At 33.0% G+C, this 23,497-nt stretch overlaps 1 protein-coding gene across 1 annotated transcript in view; it reads left to right on the top strand.

Moving 5' to 3' along the window:
* Positions 1-20,699, top strand: part of LOC123654544 — a 38,050-nt gene extending 17,351 nt beyond the window's left edge. The window contains exons 3-14 of the mRNA XM_045590443.1: positions 1,802-1,863; positions 1,979-2,146; positions 2,268-3,241; positions 3,456-3,624; positions 13,758-14,994; positions 15,068-15,201; positions 15,598-15,748; positions 16,602-16,731; positions 18,969-19,135; positions 19,432-19,551; positions 19,650-19,720; positions 20,021-20,699. Of these exons, the coding sequence (XP_045446399.1) occupies positions 1,802-1,863; positions 1,979-2,146; positions 2,268-3,241; positions 3,456-3,624; positions 13,758-14,994; positions 15,068-15,201; positions 15,598-15,748; positions 16,602-16,731; positions 18,969-19,135; positions 19,432-19,551; positions 19,650-19,720; positions 20,021-20,699 (4,062 nt within the window). The remainder of the gene's footprint in view (positions 1-1,801; positions 1,864-1,978; positions 2,147-2,267; positions 3,242-3,455; positions 3,625-13,757; positions 14,995-15,067; positions 15,202-15,597; positions 15,749-16,601; positions 16,732-18,968; positions 19,136-19,431; positions 19,552-19,649; positions 19,721-20,020) is intronic.
* Positions 20,700-23,497: the final 2,798 nt, after the last annotated feature.

The following is a 23,497-nucleotide window of genomic DNA, read 5'->3' as shown; positions in this document are numbered from 1 at the left end:
AAAGTAAAATATTTTTTAAGAAGATTTTATTCATATACAGGGAATGTATGCATTGCTACGTTGTAGCTAGGTCATGTAATAAATCGCATGTGAATGTAATTTACAACATCTTGACACTGACATCCCAAATTGCTTCTGATTTCTGTTGTATATACTCGTATAAATAAGCGCGTCATAAATAACAATAATGATATTTTATTCTGACAGATGCTAATTAGATGTGCTAAGATGATAAAAAGTAACTAACATATTTTGCTCTCTCTTACATTTTTCTCCTTTAGTAGTCCCAGGAAGAAAAGAAGAGAGTTCTAACTACTAAAATACTTTAATTTAAAACTAGCAAACTGCTGTGCTGTGTGGCTACGGCACTAAAGAATTTAGCCACCCCCTCTCTTCTCGTGGGTGTCGTAAGAGGCGACTAAGGGATAACAAGGTTCCACAACCACCTTGGAACTTAAGAAGCCGACCGATGGCGGGATAACCGTCCAACTGCTGGCTTTGAAATACACAGGCCGAAGACGGGCAGCAGCGTCTTCGGTGCGACAAAGCCAGTACTGCGGTCACCAACCCGCCTGCCCAGCGTGGTGACTATGGGCAAAACACATGAGTTCACGTATTATTGGCGTAAACTTGTGGAGGCCTATGTCCAGCAGTGGACTGTATAGGCTGTAATGATGAAAACTAGCAAACTACTTTAGTTTTGCTTGTATATAATTTGCTTATTTAAAAATTGACAAATTGCGTATACAGTCACAAATATATCCAAAATACTGAAAAACCATGTGCTTTTGCAAAAAAAAAAACTTTCAAATGAATCGTCTCACATTTCATGTCACATTAAGGACACAACTGTGTAATGGTCAAATTTTCCTGAGTTATCCGTACCACTTCTACCTTGCGGGTAATAATGGATTTAAGATAGAATATTAAGTTCTTATTTCAAAATTTCAAAGCAAATAAATGGTTTTATTAATTTTTTTAAAGAACAACAACTAAATTTATAGCTAAAATAAAGAAATTAGTTCGAGGGCATGAATAAGAATTGAAGAAGAGACTTAAATAATGTTTACAATACAATTTATATATAGTATAATACGTATTATACGTATAAAACAATATTTATTTAAATTTAACTCATGTGTCTTTTATATAGTATACAACATGTAAGTATGTTATAGAAGAAAACTCCTTCAATAACAAATTTTATTTGAACGCATAAAATGGTTTCATCGGGTCTATTCTAAACGAAAAGAAATTTCTTTGCTCTATTTTTAAACAATTTTTTTTTGCTCGTACTTCTCACAATGTATTCATGTAAACTTTGGTCCTGCCGTTACAAAAATATCGCATTCGCATTCAGCCTGTATCTAACATCTCACTGCTGAGCATAGGCCTCTTTCCATGTAGAAGAAGGATAGGAGCTGAATCCATCACGCTGCTCCATTGCAGCTTAGCGGATATGTTCCTTACTATGAGTAATGATCGCCATCAGGTATTTAAGATAACATCCGGAACCAACAGCTTAAAGAGCTCTTCGAGACACGATGAGAAACTTATAAGGACAGACATCCAAACCGGAAAGAAATATCTGTACAAATGTAAATATCTATCCCGAGCTGGAATCGAACCCGCAAACCGTTGGTATTTTAGGTGACTACTCGCATAGTGGTTGTTGTTGTTGCAAAAATATAGTCATATAATATTTTGAAAATAACACTAACGCAACGTAAACAATTAACTACTTTTCGTAATAGGTAAGTATATCTACAGATCAGGCTATAATTGCTTTCTATTTTCGCAGGAATTGCTGCCTTTGGAGGTTCGTTTGGAGATAACCGCACGAGAAACTTTGCATGCACTTAGGTTAGTAAGCCTAATTTATATTATTAGTTAGCGTATTAAATATTTGTAAATAAATAATATATCTTTTATACTCGTAAAAATATTTATTGTCGATGAGGTAACACTCTCTCAACAGGGCCACTCTTCTGCACACACACTGGCATTCATTTACTTTACTCGCTGAGGAAGATATATATACAACATTATCACTAAGGAAGGATCTGTCTTCAATTCTTACCACACAACCGCTTAATCCTAAATGGCTTTCACTTCCTGTCAAGTATACTCGCCGTGCTATTTTCAGGTAAATCACATCATCTATCATCCAGCGCAATTTATTAGTGCTCGAGAATTTACAAATAAGCAATCAGTACAGTGAAATGGAAGTAAACGTTTTTATATTTATTTTTGCTATCTCACAACAGGCGTCTTGCTGAGGTCTCAAGGCTAACAAGAGGTGTCGTCGTCTTGATATGTAAAATACATTACACAAAGCTCGTGATGGATGAAGCAAAACGTCTTAACATGCTTGATGGACATTTTTTTTGGATATGGATTGACGCTTCAAGCGACTTTGATGTCTTCCAAAACATCAGTAACCGAACAAATTTCGATGGAGATATCAAGGAAAATTTTCAAACGTCTAGACCTAAGAAAGAAGAATTAAAAAGTGAGGCTATAGAACGGAAAAAACGAGACGCAGACAATAATACGATAGAGAATGTCGAAACTCCTAGTGTAGGAAGAAAACTTAGTCAGGTTATGAATAATAATAATATTGATAATAATAATTCTTCTGTTAGAAACGAATCGAAAAATTTTACTTTTCGTCGTGGTAGTTGGAATATAAATAAATTCGAAACGCACACAAATCACAAATTATTGTATGTAAATTTTAGTCAATCGTATGATAGTAGTCGCAATATTAGTGAAGATATCGTAAGAAATTATAATATAAAAAATAAAGGCGTTGAAACTTCTAAATTTGAAATCAATTCAATTGAGAAGGAAAATAAATCCTTCCCAAATAGAAATAAGAATAGGCGTACTAGTTTTAGTAAATTAAAAAATGAATCTTTTAATAAATATGTAAATAGTATAAATGTGAATGAATTATATGAGAGTAAAAAAGTAATATTCGATAAAGAAATAATAAGTAGTATTGATAATAAAGACCTAAGAGATAGTGTATTATTTTCAAGTGATATTAGTGATTTCATAATGAATCCCACGGTGCATACATCTACAATGAATAAAGTTAGAGAAAAAGAAAAAAAATATGAGTATCGAATGGAACAAGACGATGAACCAATTACTGAAGTGAATGACAGTATCACCGATATGTTCAATTCATTACCAGTCGGTTTACTGGCTTTATATCCGCATCCAATGAAAATTGGTAAGTATTTAGAAAAGTATTTATTCTGTTATCATTATGGAAATTAGACTATTTTGAACTAACTAACTTTATTTCAATGAAACTATTTTTGGACGGTTGTTCATAACAATGTTTTGATTAATGTGTTTTGTTAAATGCAAATCGTAATAAGTTTTGTGTATTATAAGTGAAAGCGATATTGTGACATAATTTTAATTAAATCTTAAACCATTAGATGATACATTTTCGCGCGCTGCTTTACTAATGATGGTCGGAGGGCTACGGCGTGTGCTACGTGCTTGCGATGCGTGGTCTGCTCAAGCGCAGTTTTTTAGCGACGCTGCAGCATCATGTTGGGACGAACCTAGTGATGCTGCATCAGATTTTTCTATGGAATTTATTAGGTGCGTATATGTCAGTGAGAAACTATAATCATTAACAAAAATAGTCCTCAATATGTAATGAAAGATTCTTTTAAGATTTTTATCACTTTTTTTTTTGTTAATTTATTGCAAAGAAAAACATCAAGAAACAAGCAAAAGAATCTGGAACATGTGTATTAACTTTCAATTGTGTAGCGTAGCGGATTAAGCTTGAAATCCCCATCCTTAATAAAAGTGGTGCCCTTTGTTATCCTAAGCCCTTAGTTACATTGCTTAGATAATTAAGCGTAATGTATATCTCTTACATTTATCTGTACTAATAATAACGGACAGATACTAATAGCTTTGAATTTACGGAAGAATTTCATGAGCCTATTGTTTTTTAAAGTTTACACGAATTTCACTCATTATAATGAAACAACTTTTTTACATTTTATCGCAGTTTATTAAGTTTTTAAATCTAGGAGGACTAGTCCCTCCCGTGACCATGGTTAGTGTAAAGTATTCGAAACGTCGGATATTTAAAAAACTAAATAAACCGCGATAAAATTCGAAAAAGTTGTTTCATTATAATTCATAAAAATACTTAGTTTATTTATTCTACCATAGAATGCTGATATAAGCTAAGATGTCACAGTAGTTGTAATATTTAAATTCCTTAGAAAATTAATCTTATTAAGTAACGAATATAGAATGTCTAATATCTCAATCTAATATCTCGCAACAACAACAACAACAACAATATCTCAATAATTTAATAAGGTTAAGATTTAACGATACTAAATACTACGAATGTTTTATCACAATTTTAGTATTAAATAATTACTATACAGAAATTATCTACTAACTATTCTCTTGTGAAACCTTTTCATTACCTTGCATTGCAAAGTGTACTCACTATAAACCCTTGGGTATAGCACGTCATACCGAGATTAAATTACTTACAATGATTACCGCGCGATACATGTACAAGGCAAGGCAATATTTAGAAATATGTTTTTACGAGTATGGTGACATTTTCCTGTAAAAATATATACAAAAAATGTGTGTTCAGACATTTTTTTATTATATTCGTATATTTGATATAATTGATACGAGTATATAGATATAGAAGTAAAAATATTCTTTTTAATAATTACAATTACATAACATGTACACAAAAATATCCCTTCATTTTATAACAGCTTTTTTTCGCGATTAAATCTTTAATTTTGATACACAGTTCCAAAGATATTAGAAAGAGATATTCATATTCGTGTATCTATACAAATAAATTAAGTTGGAGTGTCTGTTTGTAATATTAAAATAACCACTTTTTACTAAATGCATATTATGGATATACACGGTACATATACCAAAATAACATTTTTTACAATTTTTATCTGTCTGTCTGTCTGTCTGTCTGTCTGTCTGTTTGTTCCGGCTAATCTCTGAAAGGGCTGAACCAATTCTGACGGGACTTTCACCGGCAGATAGTTGATATAATAATGAGTACCTTAGGCTACTTTTATTTTAAAACATTTTTTATTTTATAACTCTGTGAACTGTTAAATAACTTATTTGTTAAAGTCCACGCGAACGCAGTTGCGGGCACAGCTAGTACAATATTTAAAATCTAAATTAGATCTATCAACATTTTAATTTTTAGCACCAGAAATTTTTTTCCTATCTTCACATAAAAAAAAAGATACATAGAATACTTAATAGAATGGTAACAATCGTGGAGCATCATCATAAAAGCAAATTGACTAGCGAGTCCGACAACGGCACGAGATTACTTTTACGTCCCTCTATCTAAAAGGCGAAGGTTGGTCGGTTTATATCAGAACCAGCATTAAGTTGGCTCAAACGACTTGCGATAATATACTGAAATCGCAAGTTACGTTCAGATATACACATATTTTATGAAAAAGATGACTACATGAACGTCGAGATGTACGAGGTGATAAGAAAAACAAAGTTTATGACGACATTCTCTCTTTTAGAATGTATAATACTCAGTAACAAATATGTAATTAATTAATAGTAATGTAATTGTATCTATAAAATAGTTTGCTGTAATTTATGTAAATTTATCGAATAACGAATATTTTGAACATATCGTGCATTGTGATGGTACAACATTTAACAAAATACAAAAAAATTGCAAGTTTTCATCATCACTTCAGCCTATCGCAGTCCATTGCTGGACATAGGCCACTACAAGTACGCGCCAAAAATGACGTGAACTCATGTGTGTTGCCCATAATCACCACGCTGGGCAGGTGCGTTGGTGACCGCAGGGCTGGCCTTGTCGCACCGAAGACGCTACTGCCCGTCTTCGGCCTGTGTATTTCAAAGCCAGCAAGTTGGATGTTTATCCCGCCATCGGTCGGCTCTATAAGTTCCAAGGTAGTAGTGGAACTGTGTTATTTCTTACTTGCCTCTTACGATACCCACGGGAAGAGAGAGGGTGGCTATATGCTTTATTGCCCTAGCCACACAGTTTTCATAGTTGCATATTAAAAAGTATATTTTATTTATAGTATTTTTAAGGGCATCCGGCGAGAAATTTTTTGCTAAAATAAAGTTCTAATCCATCCATTTTATTGAAAATTATTAATCAGAAAGCAAATAAATAAGACTATTTGAAAATGAAGACCAAACACTGAAAAACAACAACTGCTGAGAGCAATAACAATATGAAAGGATTTTCTTTTTGTTAGGAACCATATTTTATCGATTCTAGACTCTGTCGTTGTTGTTATGTAGGAAAAAAATTAAAAAAACTTGCCTGATAGGAACTAAAAACATAACTTTTTTTATTTTATGATTTTATTTTAGTTAACCAACTAAAAATGAGCAAATTAAATTTATTCTAAGATTTCCTTTTTTTGTTTGTTTGTACTGAATAAACAAACTCAAAAGCTGCTGAACCAAATATAATTTTTTTTTCTTAATCACTGAGAGACATAGGCTTTGTTTCAATGAAACAAAATGGAATAGCGTAAATCGTATAATGTGTTAAAATATAAACAGATGGTCTTGTAAAGTTCTATAAAACGTATAGCAATCATCTCTAAATATTGTTATAATATTTATTATTTGTTATAATATAACATATGTGCATGTACATGTACCTACATGTAGTTTTCATAACGTAAGTTATTTCTTATTGCTTGGTATACGCACGTGATAGTTTTTTTATAGGCTTGTATGTATGTGTTGTATATTATTTATAATTGTCTGTATTTGAATGGTTTTATTGTGGTCCCTCCCCATTGAATTTATATTAATATTTTTGTTCTTTTGTGCTGGTGAAGCATACACAAGTGGATGAAGATTCCTCGGGGTATAAGGCTTCCCTGGGGAAACAGAGATTTTAGTCACATACTTCCGCGGGGACCGACATTTCTGGAAGGGGAAACTTTAGGTTATTAATTACTTTTTGTTTGTCTTTTTTGTTATACGTAATTGTTCCCTTTGAAGCTTTATTTTTTCATTGTTTGGACTGTTATCACTCAACCGTGTATTATTTTCTGACTTGGCGTCGCGGTTTCTTTTGTATGTTTTTAACGCTTGTAAAGGTACACTTTCAAAAGACATAGTTGGATTTTTTCGTAATTTTTATAAGATTTTTTTTTTTCTTCTTAAGTTTTTTTTGAAGTTTCTTTTCTCTTTTTAATTCTTCTTATAAGTAGTTTAATTTTGTAGCAATAAAGTTGTGACAGATCTCTTTTTAAAAGAATAGTATGAAAAATTTAAATTGAATGGTGTGAAGAAAAAAAAAATAAATAAAAACTAAATTAGGTGATTGCATGTTTGGTCTAAAATAATAGTTCGGACGTTCTGGAAAAAATTAAAGTGATTTGCAAATTATAGTTTTTTACCGGTAATTTATAAACTTTAATTCTTATATCTGAACGTCATGTTTAGCCTACTTTTGTGCTTCGAGTTTTTAGGCCATTTAGAAGTAGCTCGGGTTTTTATAAGTAAATAACAGTGATAAAAATTAAAGTTTATAAAGTTAAGATCTTTTTAAAACTATAGGTATTTAACTAACTTTATTTTTAGGGTAAGAAGAGGGTAAGAAAATAAGTTATCGCACATTCGGAAACAGTTTAGAGTATTTTATATAAAATAATGACGATGACGATGATTAGGGACGAAATTTATTAATTAACTCATTCAGAGCAGTGATTGACTGTGGGCGTTCCGAATTGAAAGCAAACCTCCAAAAAATAAAATAATTTGAGCCAAGAAATAATTTTAAATATTTTGCGTATTTAAAAGTATTCTTATATTTAGAGTAAAAAGTATTTCGTCAATATATCTCGTATAAATATATATCGTATACTTACTTTTTTTTAAAATAAAATTGGTTCCAGGAAAAATAAAATAAAACGATTTAAACATCACGTCACTAAGATCACGTGACGCTATAAACTCTATTTTCAGTATTTTCATTCCCTATTCCGTGGTCAGTTTCGTGAAATGTTGCCAACACTAGTTTTACGCCGTATACACTGCTCGTTTAAATTATTGTTACTTCCATTTGAGTCTTAAAACACTTTTATTTTTAATTCTCTTTTTTTTGTTTTTTTTTTCAACCTGTTATGGCTATGCCTCTATGATTGTTCCTAATATTTTTTTTTATATCGGAATTTAAAAAAAAAGTTATAAATTTATTTCATATGTATATACATTTATTAAATAAATGATAATATAAGTTGTTATAACCGACTTAAAAAAGAAGACCGATTAAAAAAGAAGACCGACAGAAAGATTACCTCGTAAATTACCGAGCGTACCGATGTGTTTTGAATGATGAATGAATTTTTTTTTTGAAAGCTGGTGTTTGTCTCGTGGTTCCATTTAAATTTAGCAAGATCTGCAGAGAAGTGTATAGATTAAAATAAATATAAAATACATATAATTAACAAGGTCGCCGCCGTGGCGTGGCCGTGACGCCGCGTTGGCGCAACGGTTACAGCCATGGATTATATCTGTTGCGCTGGCGGTTGCGGGTTCGATCCCGCACATGACAAACATTTTTATCGGCCATACAGGTGTTTGCCGTGGTCTGGGTGTTTGTGCAGTCCTTGTGGGTCTCCCCACCGTGCCTCGGAGAGCACGTTAAGCCGTCAGTCCCGGTTATTATCATGTACACCTGATAGCGATCGTTACTCATAGTAGGGAGTATATTCGCCAACCCGCATTGGAGCAGCGTGGTGGATTAAGCTCTGATCCTTCTCCTACATGGGGAAAGAGGCCTATGCCCAGTAGTGGGATATTACAGGCTGAAGCGTATAAATAACGTCAATAATTTCAAATAAAGTGCTCGTGACTTTGCATATGTACAGGTGTAATTTTTTTTTTTTTTGTAATTAAAGTTCATTATAATGTAATGTTATATCGCATGCACGTATTTATTCGAAACCTGGTGTTTGTTATGTGTTTATTTGATAGAGTTCTATAGTAGTTTTCGAGTCGACAATGTTCTCCTTTTATTACTGGTCGATTTAAAATAAAGTCGGTTTTTGTTTCCGTTTGCAAGCGAATATAACTAGTTTTTTTTTTTTAATTAAATAAGTAAGTTTTTAAAAAGAGTAATTTTTTTTAATTTTTTAACGTCTTTGATCATAAAAAGACTTGTACTTGACTGTGTGTATGAATATAAAAATAAACACCGTGTGTGTGTTTTTTACCTGCTTTTCCGATTGATTTTTAGTTATTCTCATTTAATATTAGCATGCAATAACGTAAAGCTATTTTAAAAATTTGTATTTTATTTTATCAGAATTAATTTTGAATTGAGTTATGCTTTGTCCAACGACCGTACAATGAGACTTGTTTCTCGGTATCACAGATAATAAAATATGCAAAAGGGTTGCTTGTCCCGCGGAAAACTTTAACTTTGTCACATATTTACTGCCCCGCCCATATATGCACAAAATACGAATGCAAATATGAAAATATAAAAAGATTGCTCCATATGAGTAAATGTGATTTAGGGGTGGATATTAAAAAGGGAAAGCTTGTAGTTAAATTGTACCAATATAGATTCCTAATTTATATTCAAATTACCTATAATTTTTTTTCAAGAAATATATATAACCTTTTTAATTTTTTATATGTTTTTATCGCTCTTAATAGAGTCAGATTAAATTAGCATTTACGAAGTAATATATACATACATACATATAATCACGCATCTTTCCCGTAGGGGTAGGTAGAGACCACTTCTTTCCGCTTGCTACGATCCTTACATACTTCTTTCCCTTCGTCCACTTTCATTATTCCCTTCATACATGCTCTTCGGTTTAGGGAACTCTTGACTTGGCCTTTTTTCAAGACGTCCCTTATTTGGTCTCGGAACGTCCGCCTAGGTCTACCCGTTCCCACCCTTCCATACACTCTCGCTTATATACTTTTTTGTCAATCGATCTTCATTCTCGACATGACCAAACTATCTGAGCATACCATTCTCAATTTTTGTCACTACATCTTCTTTCAGACCACAACGTTTCCTTATCTCACTATTTCTTATCCTGTCACTCAGTTTAACTCCTATCATAGTTCTCAACGCTCTCATCTCAACTGCATATATTCTGATTTCATGTTTCTTCTGCCATACCCAACTTTCACTTCCGTACATGAGTGTCGGAATCAACACCCCCTCATGCACAGCCAAACGAGCCTTGTTAGACACCTTCCGACTGCTCATAAAGGAGTGCAAAGCATGCACTCACTCATTCCTGCATTCACTCTTCTTTAATATAACTCTCACACGTTCCAGCTCTTGTAAACTTTGAACCCAGATACACAAACTCATTCACCTGTTCAATTTTTTCATCTCCAATCACGATATTGCAGTCTGTCACTGCCTCATCTGTTTCAAACACCACCACATTCGTCTTCTTTACATTCATCTTCATTCCCTTTCTTACAAAGGCTCCACTCATATCAGTTACCATCTCCTACAACTCCTCGGCCAAAGACGCAAGTAATACTTGGTCATCAGCATAGAGAAGACATTTGACAAGTAACTCATTCATTCTCAACCCACTTTCGTTCTCTTTTAAATCTGTCAAACAATTGTCCATGAACATATTAAACAGCGACGGTGGCGCTACACATCTTGTCCCCTGTCTTAACACCTTTTTCGATATTAAGCCATTCAGTGTGTGTTTATTCTCACACAAGCACTAGAATCCCTATAAAGAGATTACAATGCAGGTATGAGGATACTGCTCACACCATTCACGGACAATACTGACCACAATTCATTCCTCATCACTCTATCATAGGCCTTTTCTAAATCCACGAACGCGCAATAGACTTTTTTGTTTTTAGACAAACACTTTTCGACTATGCATCGCAAAGAAAAGAGCTGATCCGTACATCCCATTCCCTTTCTAAATCCCGCTTGTGCATCCCATACTTTTTCGTCTGTTTCATTCACAACCTTCTCAATGAACACTTTTGCATACAATTTACCGACGACGCTAAGGAGGCTTATACCACGGTAATTTATGCAGTTCTGCCGTGACCTTTTTCCCTTGTACAATAGGACGAAAACAGCTTTGCACCAGTCTCTCGGTACTTGCCCATTTCGCCAGCACAAACTGAAAAGGCGGTACAGCTAGCTAGCCACTATACCATGTCCAGCCTTCAGCATTTTGACGGTAATCCTGTCATACCTTCCAGCCTTACCTAATCTCATACTTTTTTAACGCTTTCACTATTTCATCCTATATCTCACTTTCATCAACATTTATACTCGCTTCCATAGAAGGTGTTGTACCTGCACTTCCTCTCTTTCAAACAAACTTTCAAAATACTCTGTCCATCTCTTTAACACACATTCTTCTCCTTTTATAATGCTCCTATCTTGACTCCTGATTGTACTCAGTTCCGCGGTAGAGGTTTTTCCTCTGGCTGTTTTGATGAGTTTCCAGAAAAACTTGATGTTTGACTGGAAATCTTAAGTGAGCCTTCTATGAAAATCACCCTTTCGTTCTTCTTTCTTTCTAGACACAACTTCTTTTGCCGTTAATTTCAATCTTTTATACTTCGTTCTTGCTTCCTTTATCTCATCATCCGTTGCCTCTCTACTTTTTGGTTAGCTTTTGTTGCTAACCCATCCAACCACGCTTTCTTCTTTTCATGCACAGCCTTTTGTACATCTTTATCCATCCACACATTATAGTTCTTTCTTCCTTCTTTTATCTACCCTGTATACCTCAATAGCAACATTCACGACCCCTTTCTTAAATCTATTCCACAAATCTTCAATCACACCTATCTCTTCTATGCCTTTAAAACTTTCTTTCAGTTTCTCTACATACTCTTCTTTCTTTTCCTTTTCTTGTAGGTTTTCCACTTTCACTCTGTCCAAAACACTCGTAGGCTCGGCCTTTCGGTGTCGCCACCGTTTAAAGAGGCCACGCATTTGGGCTATGACCAGGAAGTAGTCTGTGTCGAGGCCTACACCGCGGTATGCCCGAGTGTCTAGCATTTTCTTCCCCAGTCTTTCATCCACTATTACAAAATCAATCATACTTCTAGACTCACCCTCATCTCTTGTATATAAATAGATCTTTTTGTGGTCAAACATTGTGCTGGCCACGCAAAGATTCCATTCCAAGCATACTTCAAGCAGGCTTCTCTCATTGTTATTCACTCTCTTGTCCCCAAACGTACCCATCATGCTTTACTTTATACTTTACCCACCCATTAAAGTCCCCTAACATCACGATCCGTTCATTTTCTCCGCAGTTATTCTAGATCTCTCTCATGCTACCCAAAAATTACTCTATGTCTTGTTGGGCTCCTGATGGTCCACCTCCGCACAGCTCTGTCAGTGCATAGACCCCAAGGATAAACAAACGAGTGAGTGCGACTTTTAACCTAACCCAGAGGAGTCTTGGGCTTATACATTCATGCTCCATCACACATTCAACCATTCGAGAGAAAAGAATCACACCAACTCCCTGACAGCCTCGACTGGTTTGGGGGACTCTCGACCAGTATGCCGTGTAGGGCCCATGAACTGTGGTGTCACATCCCTTACTCTTAGTTTCGTTCACGCAAAGAATATCTATGCATCGTTCATCCATCATCTGACATATAATACTTCATTACGAAGTAATTTAAACATGAAAGCCATTGAGTATGCCGATTACTTTTAGACAAGTTAAATAAAAATAAACTGAAACCTTATATGATTATAGATATACAATCTATATCCATAATGAAGTAAATATTATAGTATAATTGTAAAACAATACATAGTTTTAATAGCCATACATATAATTTAAATATTTTCTTTACTCAATTCCAAAATTTTTGATACGATACGATTCAATATTGACATATCTATAATTTGCTTTGTTAATCTTCAATTAGGTACATAATCGTTAACAATATAATATATTATATGCGATAAAACTTTTTTAGTAGAAAAGCAGATAGCTCTCTAAAAAACTTTGTTTTCTCAACTCCTAAATAAAACCCTGAGGGTTTTAACCATCGTAAAATCAAGTTATATTTTTTTTTAAATGTTCAAAATTTTAGTACAAAAAACTTGTTATTTCTTAACATTATCCAACTTGATCACATTATCATAAATTAGGCGAAATAACGGAAGCAAATTTTGGCCGACAGCCAGACTCAAGACGCTGACTCAACAAAATGATGCCCTTTCACTGACATGACTCGAAGCGGACTTTCCTTTTTCTTCCTCTTAAACTAAGGACGTCTATATAGGTCAGGTCAATAGTAAAGTGGTTTTTATGTGTTTTAAAATCTCATCTATTGTGTCGGAACCACATTAATTTTAATTTCAACCAACGACGAAAAATGTTATACATGCCTTTGAAGATTGTCCAACAAATAACGAATGTGGCAACCATGCCTTTAAAACACGAGGTTATTTCAGGTATGGTTTATATAAATGACGACCTGCCTAAATCTAATATAAAGCTTATTTTTTGTAGCTGGCAATTCATAGTAGAACTCTATTGGCTGAAGCAATTTTACTTATACATAACCAACTCATTAAAATAATATGCATGTAATTCATGTATAACGAAAAAAAATTCAGTAATTATTAGATACATTCTAAACAGGCTTTTAAAATGTAAATAATTTACAAATGCATTTTATTACAGGGAAATGCGACTATCATCAGCTTCAGCGTTAGCTGGTGCCTCAGAGCAGGCCTTAACAGCATCATTTTCTTTTTTAAATCTAATATCTAATCCCGAACGTGGTAACATATGGCGGGAAGTCGGTAGTATTAGAGGACGCAATGTAAAACTTCATACGATTGTATGGCCTGGAGGTAGACTTGTTGCCCATGGTCAATCTTCTGGTGCCCGCACTATATTTCGCATAGTTACTGCCTTAGCTCCTCCTTTCGTTATGGAAGGTGAACTTGATGAAGATGGTCAATGCCTAAGAGGTTTGCTTTGTCATCGCCCACAAACTTCCGATCGTGATAACCTTACTCTCGTTTTTAACGTCTTGGAGAGAGAAAGTGATCAGGACCCAGATGATTTCTTTTTTCCAACATCAAAGCCTAAGTCATTTTTTAAAATGGCTTCTCACTGTTGCTATGGTTTCGCTATGGACTTGCTGGAGAACATTGCTCAAGAATTAGAGTTTGATTTTCATTTATATATTGTTGAAGATGGTCTATATGGTGCAAGAAAATTGGTTAAGCCGTTTCGAAGGATCTACGAAGAAAACAATATAGATAATATTATTTGGTCTAATCAGGAAAATGATAATACCGAAAATAGTTATGAAAGATTTCATAAATACAAAATTACTGACAGAAAAAAAATTATAAATAATGACAATGAAGACGAAAAATCTGAAAAATGGGACGGCATTGTTGGAGATTTAGTTTCAGGAGCCGCTCATATGTCCTTCGCAGCTCTTAGCGTATCGGCCGCTCGTGCAGAAGTGATTGATTTTAGTCAGCCATACTTCTTTAGTGGAATATCTATACTAGCTGCTCCTAATCAAAGGCCAGATATACCTTTACTAGCATTCTTGCTACCCTTTTCCCCAGAACTTTGGATTGCAATATTCACCTCACTAAATGTAACAGCGATTGCTGTAGCGATATATGAATGGCTGTCTCCATTTGGACTAAATCCCTGGGGAAGGCAAAGATCAAAAAATTTTAGTATATCTAGCGCTTTGTGGGTAATGTGGGGCTTACTTTGTGGACATCTTGTTGCGTTTAAAGCACCTAAGAGTTGGCCTAATAAGTTCCTCATAAACGTGTGGGGTGGATTTTCTGTGATATTTGTCGCCAGCTATACTGCCAATATTGCCGCTCTTATAGCCGGATTATTTTTTCACAATGCTGTCGATGATTATCAAGGACGTAGTAATGTAGGTATTGAAGTATTTTAAATATATAACTATATTGAGCACTGGCTATTAATTCAAAATATTTTTATTTTAGTGGCTCTCCTTACGAGTAGGAACCGCTAGATCTTCAGTAGCGGAATATTATGTTCAACGAAATAATCCACAGCTGGCGCAACAAATGCGTCGTTATGCCCTCCAAGATATTGAAGAAGGAATTCAGCGACTTAGGTAAGAACTTTAATAAATCAAATAATTTACTGATTCTTTGTTTTTGCAAAACACAATATTCGTAAGAATAAAATAATTGAACAGAAATTACTCGTAAAGGAAGAGACGAACGTCCAATCTCGATATTAAATGAGTTTCTTCAGGAACTTGTTACTTAGTTTAAGTAGCTTCATTTTGTTAATTTGAATAGCTTTAAATGTACCCACCGTGCTCTATGCGAATATTATAACATTTATACGATGTTTTATGAACGCTATTTTATTTGAGAGGAATTATCGATTAAGTTTACTTTTTCATAATGTTTGTATTTTATTCTATTCTATGTTTACTGTATAAGTTTTGAACATACTAAATTTAATTAGTCTAATTTTCACCAAATCATAAATTGTATTATAGGAATGGAACTTTGGACCTTTTGATAGCCGACACAACTGTTTTAGACTATTATCGCGCCACAGACCATGGCTGTAAACTCCAGCGAGTGGGGGACCACGCGTTAATACAAGATACCTATGCAATAGGAATGTCTAAAGGATTTCCTTTGAAGGTAACTTAACCACATACTAAAATATATTAATTTTTAAAAGTAAATTTTGTGATTGCAATATATTTTATTAATTACTCTTAAAAAGAGGTTATTCAAATTTATCAATTTTTCATTACTATTTTGATAAGTAGTTAAATAATCACTTTATCGTCTAAAACGTCGTATTTATCTTCTTAGTTAATGTATTTATCATTTCTTAAGGGTACACGGCTAATGGGCGCCCAGAGTAACGGCTTCATACTAGCGAGATCTACCTACATTTACATGAATTAGGTCGTAGATAGGCTTCAGTGACAGGAACGACTTTGGATCTTAGCGTGGAAAGATTGATGGATGATGCGCCCTAATGGCGTGATCGATAGCCGAGTGTCATGTAGCTCATACTTCGATTCCTCGCCATTTTATCTTGACATTGTGAAATATGTAGCTCTACGTATAAATCAACGACATCATAAGTTTTTATTTCGCGTTTGAACTTATCTTACTTGGTGTACTCACACTTTCAAGGTTTTTCGTATAAGATTTAGGTTTCATATATTATAAGTTTCACATTTTCAAATACATACGTATATTACGTCAACCTTATTGAAAAATAGTCATAGATGAAGACTTAGAAATACTTTTATATGAGCAACATAATTTAATACTTAGCACAGTTAAATGATGTCTATAAATCTGTAAAGATTTACGAGTATTAGACTTTATACCGTTATTAGACTCATAATTTGTTAAAATTAATTTAAACAAAGAACACTGGTAACATTTCTTTTTATGATTACTATATAATATCGATTAATCAATATTTCCGTATTCAGTAATTAAATTAATTTAATTAACGTATTAATTTTTATAGGATAGTATATCAGCAGTAATAGCAAAGTACTCATCAAATGGGTATATGGATATCTTAACAGAGAAATGGTATGGAGCTTTGCCTTGCTTCAAACTGAGCCCGGATTACGGCATTCAACCGAAACCTCTCGGTAAGTATACATTCATAATCTCTTAGAATCGTGTAATTCACTCATTTTCTATATTTTCTTTACAATTCTTAAAAAATCTTTGGAGCAAGCAGTGGCGAATATAGCACTGATATCAATATATTACTCCTTGACATCGCGAATTGGGTGAACTGTCGTTCGTCCTTGATAAAACAAATTAACAGTAAATAACCAGATTGTCAGGTCTGAGTATTAGAAATAAATATGAAATAATAATACTGTTCTATGATTCTGATATGAGATTGTGTTTCGAAAATATTTTCTTGAACTCCATCGTACTAATATTGAACTTACATTGTTAACTAGATTAAAAATGATAATGGTAAATAGTTATTAATAAACGAATCAGTTTCCTAAATTGATATATCAATTTTATTATAACTATTTTATCTAAATATCTTGTTGGTACTAACGTACTCAGATGTTTCGTTTCTGTAGGAAATTTCATTAGAATTTATCGTCACCCTCGCGTTAATCCAGCCCCTTTCGGATGAAGGAAGGGGAGTGTTGCCTATCGACCTAAAAGATTAAACATTAAATTTATCGTTGAAAAAACGTGATTGCAAGTTTACCTCTTATTTTGACCAACTTAAGAATTTAGGATTGATGGTAGAAAGGATGAAGCTTACGGCTGTTATTACTCAATTTACGTGGTGTTATAATCAGAATTACGTTGTTGAAGTATCATTTACATTTATGTCGTTAACGACAACCTTGTTTGCCTTAACTTCATGATTGGCCCATCTCGTTTTCGTTTTAGGGTTTGAAACATTTTATTTAAAATAACATTTTTGTTGCTTATAAATAAAAAGTTCAACATAATAAGAATTGTTGTTGAATGAAATAAGATGTAATCGTCAGATATTGATTAGTGATAAAATGGCTTTGCAATAAGCTATGGACGCGAATTTATCATCATGTACAGTCAGTCGTAGATAGCAGTTGATAGCAATTGCCACTCTGACTGCTTGCTTCACAATATAAAACTCCAACTGGTATTAACTACGGCGGTATTGTACGTTCGCCAACTAAAGTTTTGCTCCAGCACGTTGAAATTTGCTGATAGCTCTGATATTTAGTGCTCAAAACTATACAAAAAATGTTCTCAACTTTTGAATAAATAGCATATATTCGGATTATTTCTGTAGATAAAAAATAAATATAACATAGCTTGGGTTAAAATTGGTGTTATACACGAGTATTTTGTATAAATATGGTGTTATATATACATTTTTATTATTAATATTATATTATAGTAAGGAAAATCGATGAAACATGAAATCTTTTTTTGATAATAATGTCACTTTTATGAAGCTTCTATACCTAAAAGTTACATAGGCTGTAAAACATTATGATATGGCTCGTCAAAGTGAAATAGTACCTATAAATATCAAAGTGAGTATAATCGCGAGCGACGCTTACTACTAACATATATACAATACATTATATGGTAAAGATTGAATCTTGTAATTTGATAAAAATTTAAATCATATTGAAATGGCAAGTGAAAATAAGGTGTTTAGGTTAAAAATGTGATGAATAGATAATGTTGAGTTGGATAAGTACGTCGCCTAGCTCAGCGTTATATATATGTCAGTGTGCTACGTAAAATAGGTCACCGAATAACTTAGCACTTGTACCTTAACATATTGCGGGAAATATTTATTAAAAAGTAGAATATTAATATGCTAAGTTGCTTTTACGTTAGTATTATAACTTTTTAACGATTTATATTAAAATAAACACGGATTAAAATTTACATACGTTAAATTCTATTAAAATATATAAATGGGTAAGTACTTAGAATGCAAACGTCATCATGACTAAATAACTAAATTCCAGAGAGTGGGGCCACTAGATATCTATCCGATAACTGGTTGAAACCGCTACGGGTACGCGAACCCGGACTGCTCTAGCTGCTAGTGTCACACACCCCTCCCCGTAATCCGTGGCACTGGTATCCGTAATCCCAGATTCTTCTCTTCATCATTACAGCCTATACAGTCCACTGCTGGACATAGGCCTCCACAAGTTTACGCCAAAAATAACGTGAACTCATGTGTTTGACTTTAAATTCATTCAAATTCACACGTACAATATATTTTATTATAATCATTACAAATTTTATATGTGAGAAAACATTTTTGTACGAGCTGCCGTACAAATTGAAGGTAATCTTGTTAAATATCATGAATCACTTTCTAAAATTATGTTTTTAGGCGTAGCCGCGGTAGCGGGTGTGTTTATCTTGCTGGGAGTGGGAATGATTGTTGGATGCTTAATATTGATTTTGGAACATCTTTTTTACAAATATACTCTTCCCGTTTTACGTCATCAGCCAAAAGGAACTATATGGAGGAGCAGAAATATAATGTTTTTCAGTCAGGTATTTTCGTCTATATATTTTTATACATTGTACAAATCTTATACAGAACAAATTTACAATAATTTGTAATACGACAGACGCTAAAAGCGCTTAAAATTAATGATTTTTTAGTAAAAATAGAAAATACGTTTATTCAGATATTATGAAAAGAATCGTACAAAAATTCCGCTTTTGATACTGATCGACTCATTTGTTCTTGTAGACAAGTACAAGAAAGTCTTTGAAACGGCTTTATTACTGGTTTCTCGTCTATTTACAATTCATTCTTGAATGAGATTAGTTTTTTATTGTTTCAGAAATTGTATAGATTTATTAACTGCGTGGAACTGGTTTCACCACATCATGCAGCAAGAGAATTAGTTAATACTATCCGTCAGGGACATTTTACTTCCCTTTTTCAGAAAAGCGTAAAGCGGGTAAGACTTAAATTGATCAGAGATGAAATTTATAATAAGAAAAAGTTGTTGTACAAATTTAAATTATCAGATTACGATAGGAATGACATTTGTTTCAGAAGGAACACGAACAACGCAGAAGAAGAAAAAGTAAAGCCCAATTTTTCGAAATGATTCAAGAAATTAGAAGGTATTCTTTAACATGTATTTAACGTTTACTTTTTTTATAATTTTTATATGTTATAACACAGAAACATATCTATGATACAATGGTTTTATATATATTGTAATAAAATATAAATAAATAATAGAATATAAATATTATACATAGATTATTAACACTTATTACAAATTACGCTTATTTATCTTCACAATTTTAGATAAATATCTTGATATAAGTACGTATCCTGATGCAAAACTGTTTATATCCGTCAAGAAATAACAAAGAAAAAAAAATCGTGCATAGCTTATTTCATTCGACATTTTGCAGAGTACAGCAAGGACGTGATCATTCTTTAGATTCGATTAAAGAGAACGTTGTGGTTGAGACGTCAGAAGTTTCTGAAGAAGTTACGGACTCAAAGTTCTTATCTCCGTCTCCAGAAGTTTCAAGTCGGTCGCCGCGACAAAGTAGATCTCCGCGACAACTTCGTTCACCGAGAAGTCGACGAAAAAGATGTAGCCTCGCCGGACTCAATGTTCGGCGCTTCAGTACTGATTCCGTTTTAGAATCAGATTCTGCATCTATATATGAAAAAACTAGCTTAAATATTGGCAGGCGATTAAGTCGTGACGTTAGTTTCTTAACTAGCTCTCCTCCAGATATTAATACTAGACTTAGAACACCATCTCCTATGGTAAGAAGACCGGGGGGCTCTTCAACTAGATCCTATCAGGATGTTTCAGACTCGTCACCTAATTATTTGACTATAGACGGTACGAGCCATGGAGCGAGTATAGAAATAATGGTATCTGAAGAATCTGACATATCTCCAGCCCCACCATATCCTCGTATGTCTCCAATAGGTGCAAGGTCAGAATTATCTCAATTATCAGAAGATGAACTTATCAGATTATGGCGAAGCTCTGAGCGAGAAGTAAAGGAAGCATTATTAGCAGCGTTACAAGAAAGGAGAGCAAATCTCGATCCGAAGCAAGATCCGGGATGAAAGAATAATTTAGAAGATTATCTGGAAAGGAAATCTTTAGTAAAAATCACGTTTCTCATAGATATCGAAGTCGCTGATGACAAGGAGTATTATCAAGTCATTCGTAATGGTCAAGGTACCTTTAATTTTTTGATGCGAATGTTTAGCAGGCGTCAGTCAACTAGTGTTCGTTTGAGTGTCTTGCTATAAGTGTAATAGATGCTGCCTTATTTAATGGTTTTATTCATAACATCGCGTCAAATAATGATAAAGGTACGTAAAAGATACTGAATTTTGAGATTTTTACGTCCATAGAAACTATTAAGATTTTGTAGCAATTATATTCGGGTTATGCTCGATTCATGTAAGTGTTGATATAAAATAATTATAGCTGTGACCAGGAAATTTAAAGTGCTTTATTCTATTCCTAGTCTAGTAGGCGATAGAATATTTCTTTTTCGTAGTTTAATCATTATTGTAGGTATGAAATAAAGGCACATTATAATAAAGACAAAACTATGTGTGAGAAGTTATTGATATACTATTGTTAAGTCAGGAAATTGTTTGTGTCCCAGTCATCAATTCTTCAATTTTATTATAAAAAATATGATTTTTAATAAAAGTGGAAAAAAATATTTTTCTAAATTTTGTTGAAATAAACTCTCATAATTCAATTTTTTTTTATATCACTAGTTCGGCAAACAAGCGTACGGCTCACCTGATGATAAGAGATTATCGTAGCTTATAGACGCCTGCAACACCAGAAGCATCGTAAGCGCGTTGCCAACCCAATCCCCAATCCCCCCCAGGAGCTCTGGTCACCTTACTTATCAACAGGAACACAATACTGCTTGAAAGCAGTATTATTTAGCTGTGATCTTCTGTAAGGTCATAATTCAATTTTTTGAATTTGTATAGCAACAGTTACTAATTCTCAAGTCAATCAACTGTTAAAGGGTACTTTATATTTAATAAGCTTTTCACAATTATTCTCATCATCTGAAGTTTTGAAAACGTGTGCAATATTACATAAATGTAATTTTTGGAAATTATAAAAATTGCTATTATACGAAGATTAGATATTCTTATTTATGTATTGTTTACATTTATTAAAAAAATGGTCTTATCTCTTAACAGATATTGAATATTTTATTTAGACAATTCATGTTAAAAATATTAGTATAATTAAAAACAAGCGTACGATGTAAGGTAAAATAGCAAAAGTACTGCCAATTTTACGTTAATAAATAAGATAAGGTTACACAATTAATCCTAGACTTGCACCCTAGATTTTAATTTAGACGTTTCCTCTTTCAAACTATTTAACCTATTTATAGATTGTTAATGTTTTCAATAATCTTATTTTAAGTAGTTTATGGTTCTCGATGAAACTGACAAGCAATATTTTCACATAACTGTTCTTGTATTAAAAACGACTGTTCTTTTGTTTATTTATATTTATGATTTTCAGTTTTTAATTTTATATTGTGCCTAATGTAAATTTAATATATTTGATTTATGCACGTATATTTTTATTTTAGTAAAATTATTTTTTATAAACAAAAATCCGATTTGCGTTTAACTCGGCGTCGATGTGGCGGCAAAATAGAACATTTCCGATGTAGCCGGGTATATCTTAACCATGAACGTAACACTACAATTGTTTATGATTGTATGTCTCTAATAGTAATTTATATTAGGGTATTAACATTAAAACGCAATAATAATGATTATAATTTATACAAAATACTTTATTTACTACAAAAACAAGTTGTAATCTTGGTTAATTTGGCTGACATAATATTAATTTTTCCTAGTTTTACTTTTATTTTTTTATTTTTAGTATACAAAATTAAATTAAGCCCATTTTTCTAAGGAACTTACGTCATCATCGTATTTGTGTGGTAGTGATATTTATTTATTAATTATTATATAGTTTTGTTTTTTTCTACATAGAACAGCTGGTTATAACCGTTTCTTACTTATCATCTTCTTGTTCAATATCTGTTAGCTGTCTTTATTTTCATGTGAAATACGATAGAGCTGTTCCTTATCTAAACTGGCCTCTTAGTTTTAATTGGTAGAAGCTTGTTAAAATAGGGGTGAAAGTCGTTTTTGTTCATTTTCGTGTAACATTGCAGAAAAACTTGGGAAAAGTATATTTTTAGACCCTTGTGGACTCCGTTGTAGAGGCATTGACACTAAGAACAATAGTTAAAGTATTAAGAGAACTCAACATTTCAAAGTTATTAGAAATTTAAAAATTGTCGGTTATTAAGTACCCAGTCACATCGGTCGGGTCGCATCGGTCGGGTTAAACTAACTTGAATCAATTTGGACCAACTAAAAATTTTCGGTAAAATTTTATTATTTAAAATTTCAATTGGATGTTATTCATCTAGTAATATTTGAAGTCTTATGCATTTCTCTCTATACTATATAAAATATATAGAGTAGTTAATATTTTAGTAGATAAAAATGAAAAACAAATATAAATAGGTACGTTTGAAGGAATCTACTAAGTTTTACTTAGGTGATAAATCACTCATTGAAGTAATATTTGTCGATATTTATGACATATATAGCGTAAATCGTATTATTGTATTACTCGTAAAAGTACTCATTTAACAAACTCATCTAATTTTGCTGCATGATAATACATGTAGTTTATGAACAAGTGTGTCATTGGCCTGACACCAATAAGTCGTTATGATTTTGATGCCTACGAGTTCTAAAAACGGTTTGCTGAAAAAGACTACATAATAAAATTTTATTTCTATTTATTTATAATACATTTTATTTTGTTTAAAAGTCCTGCT

The sequence above is a fragment of the Melitaea cinxia genome, chromosome 6 (assembly GCF_905220565.1).
Source record: "Melitaea cinxia chromosome 6, ilMelCinx1.1, whole genome shotgun sequence".
In the NCBI taxonomy this organism is placed as follows: Eukaryota; Metazoa; Arthropoda; class Insecta; order Lepidoptera; family Nymphalidae; genus Melitaea; species Melitaea cinxia.
The sequence above is the reverse complement of the archived record's forward strand: the minus strand, read 5'-3'. Positions and strand labels throughout refer to the sequence as shown.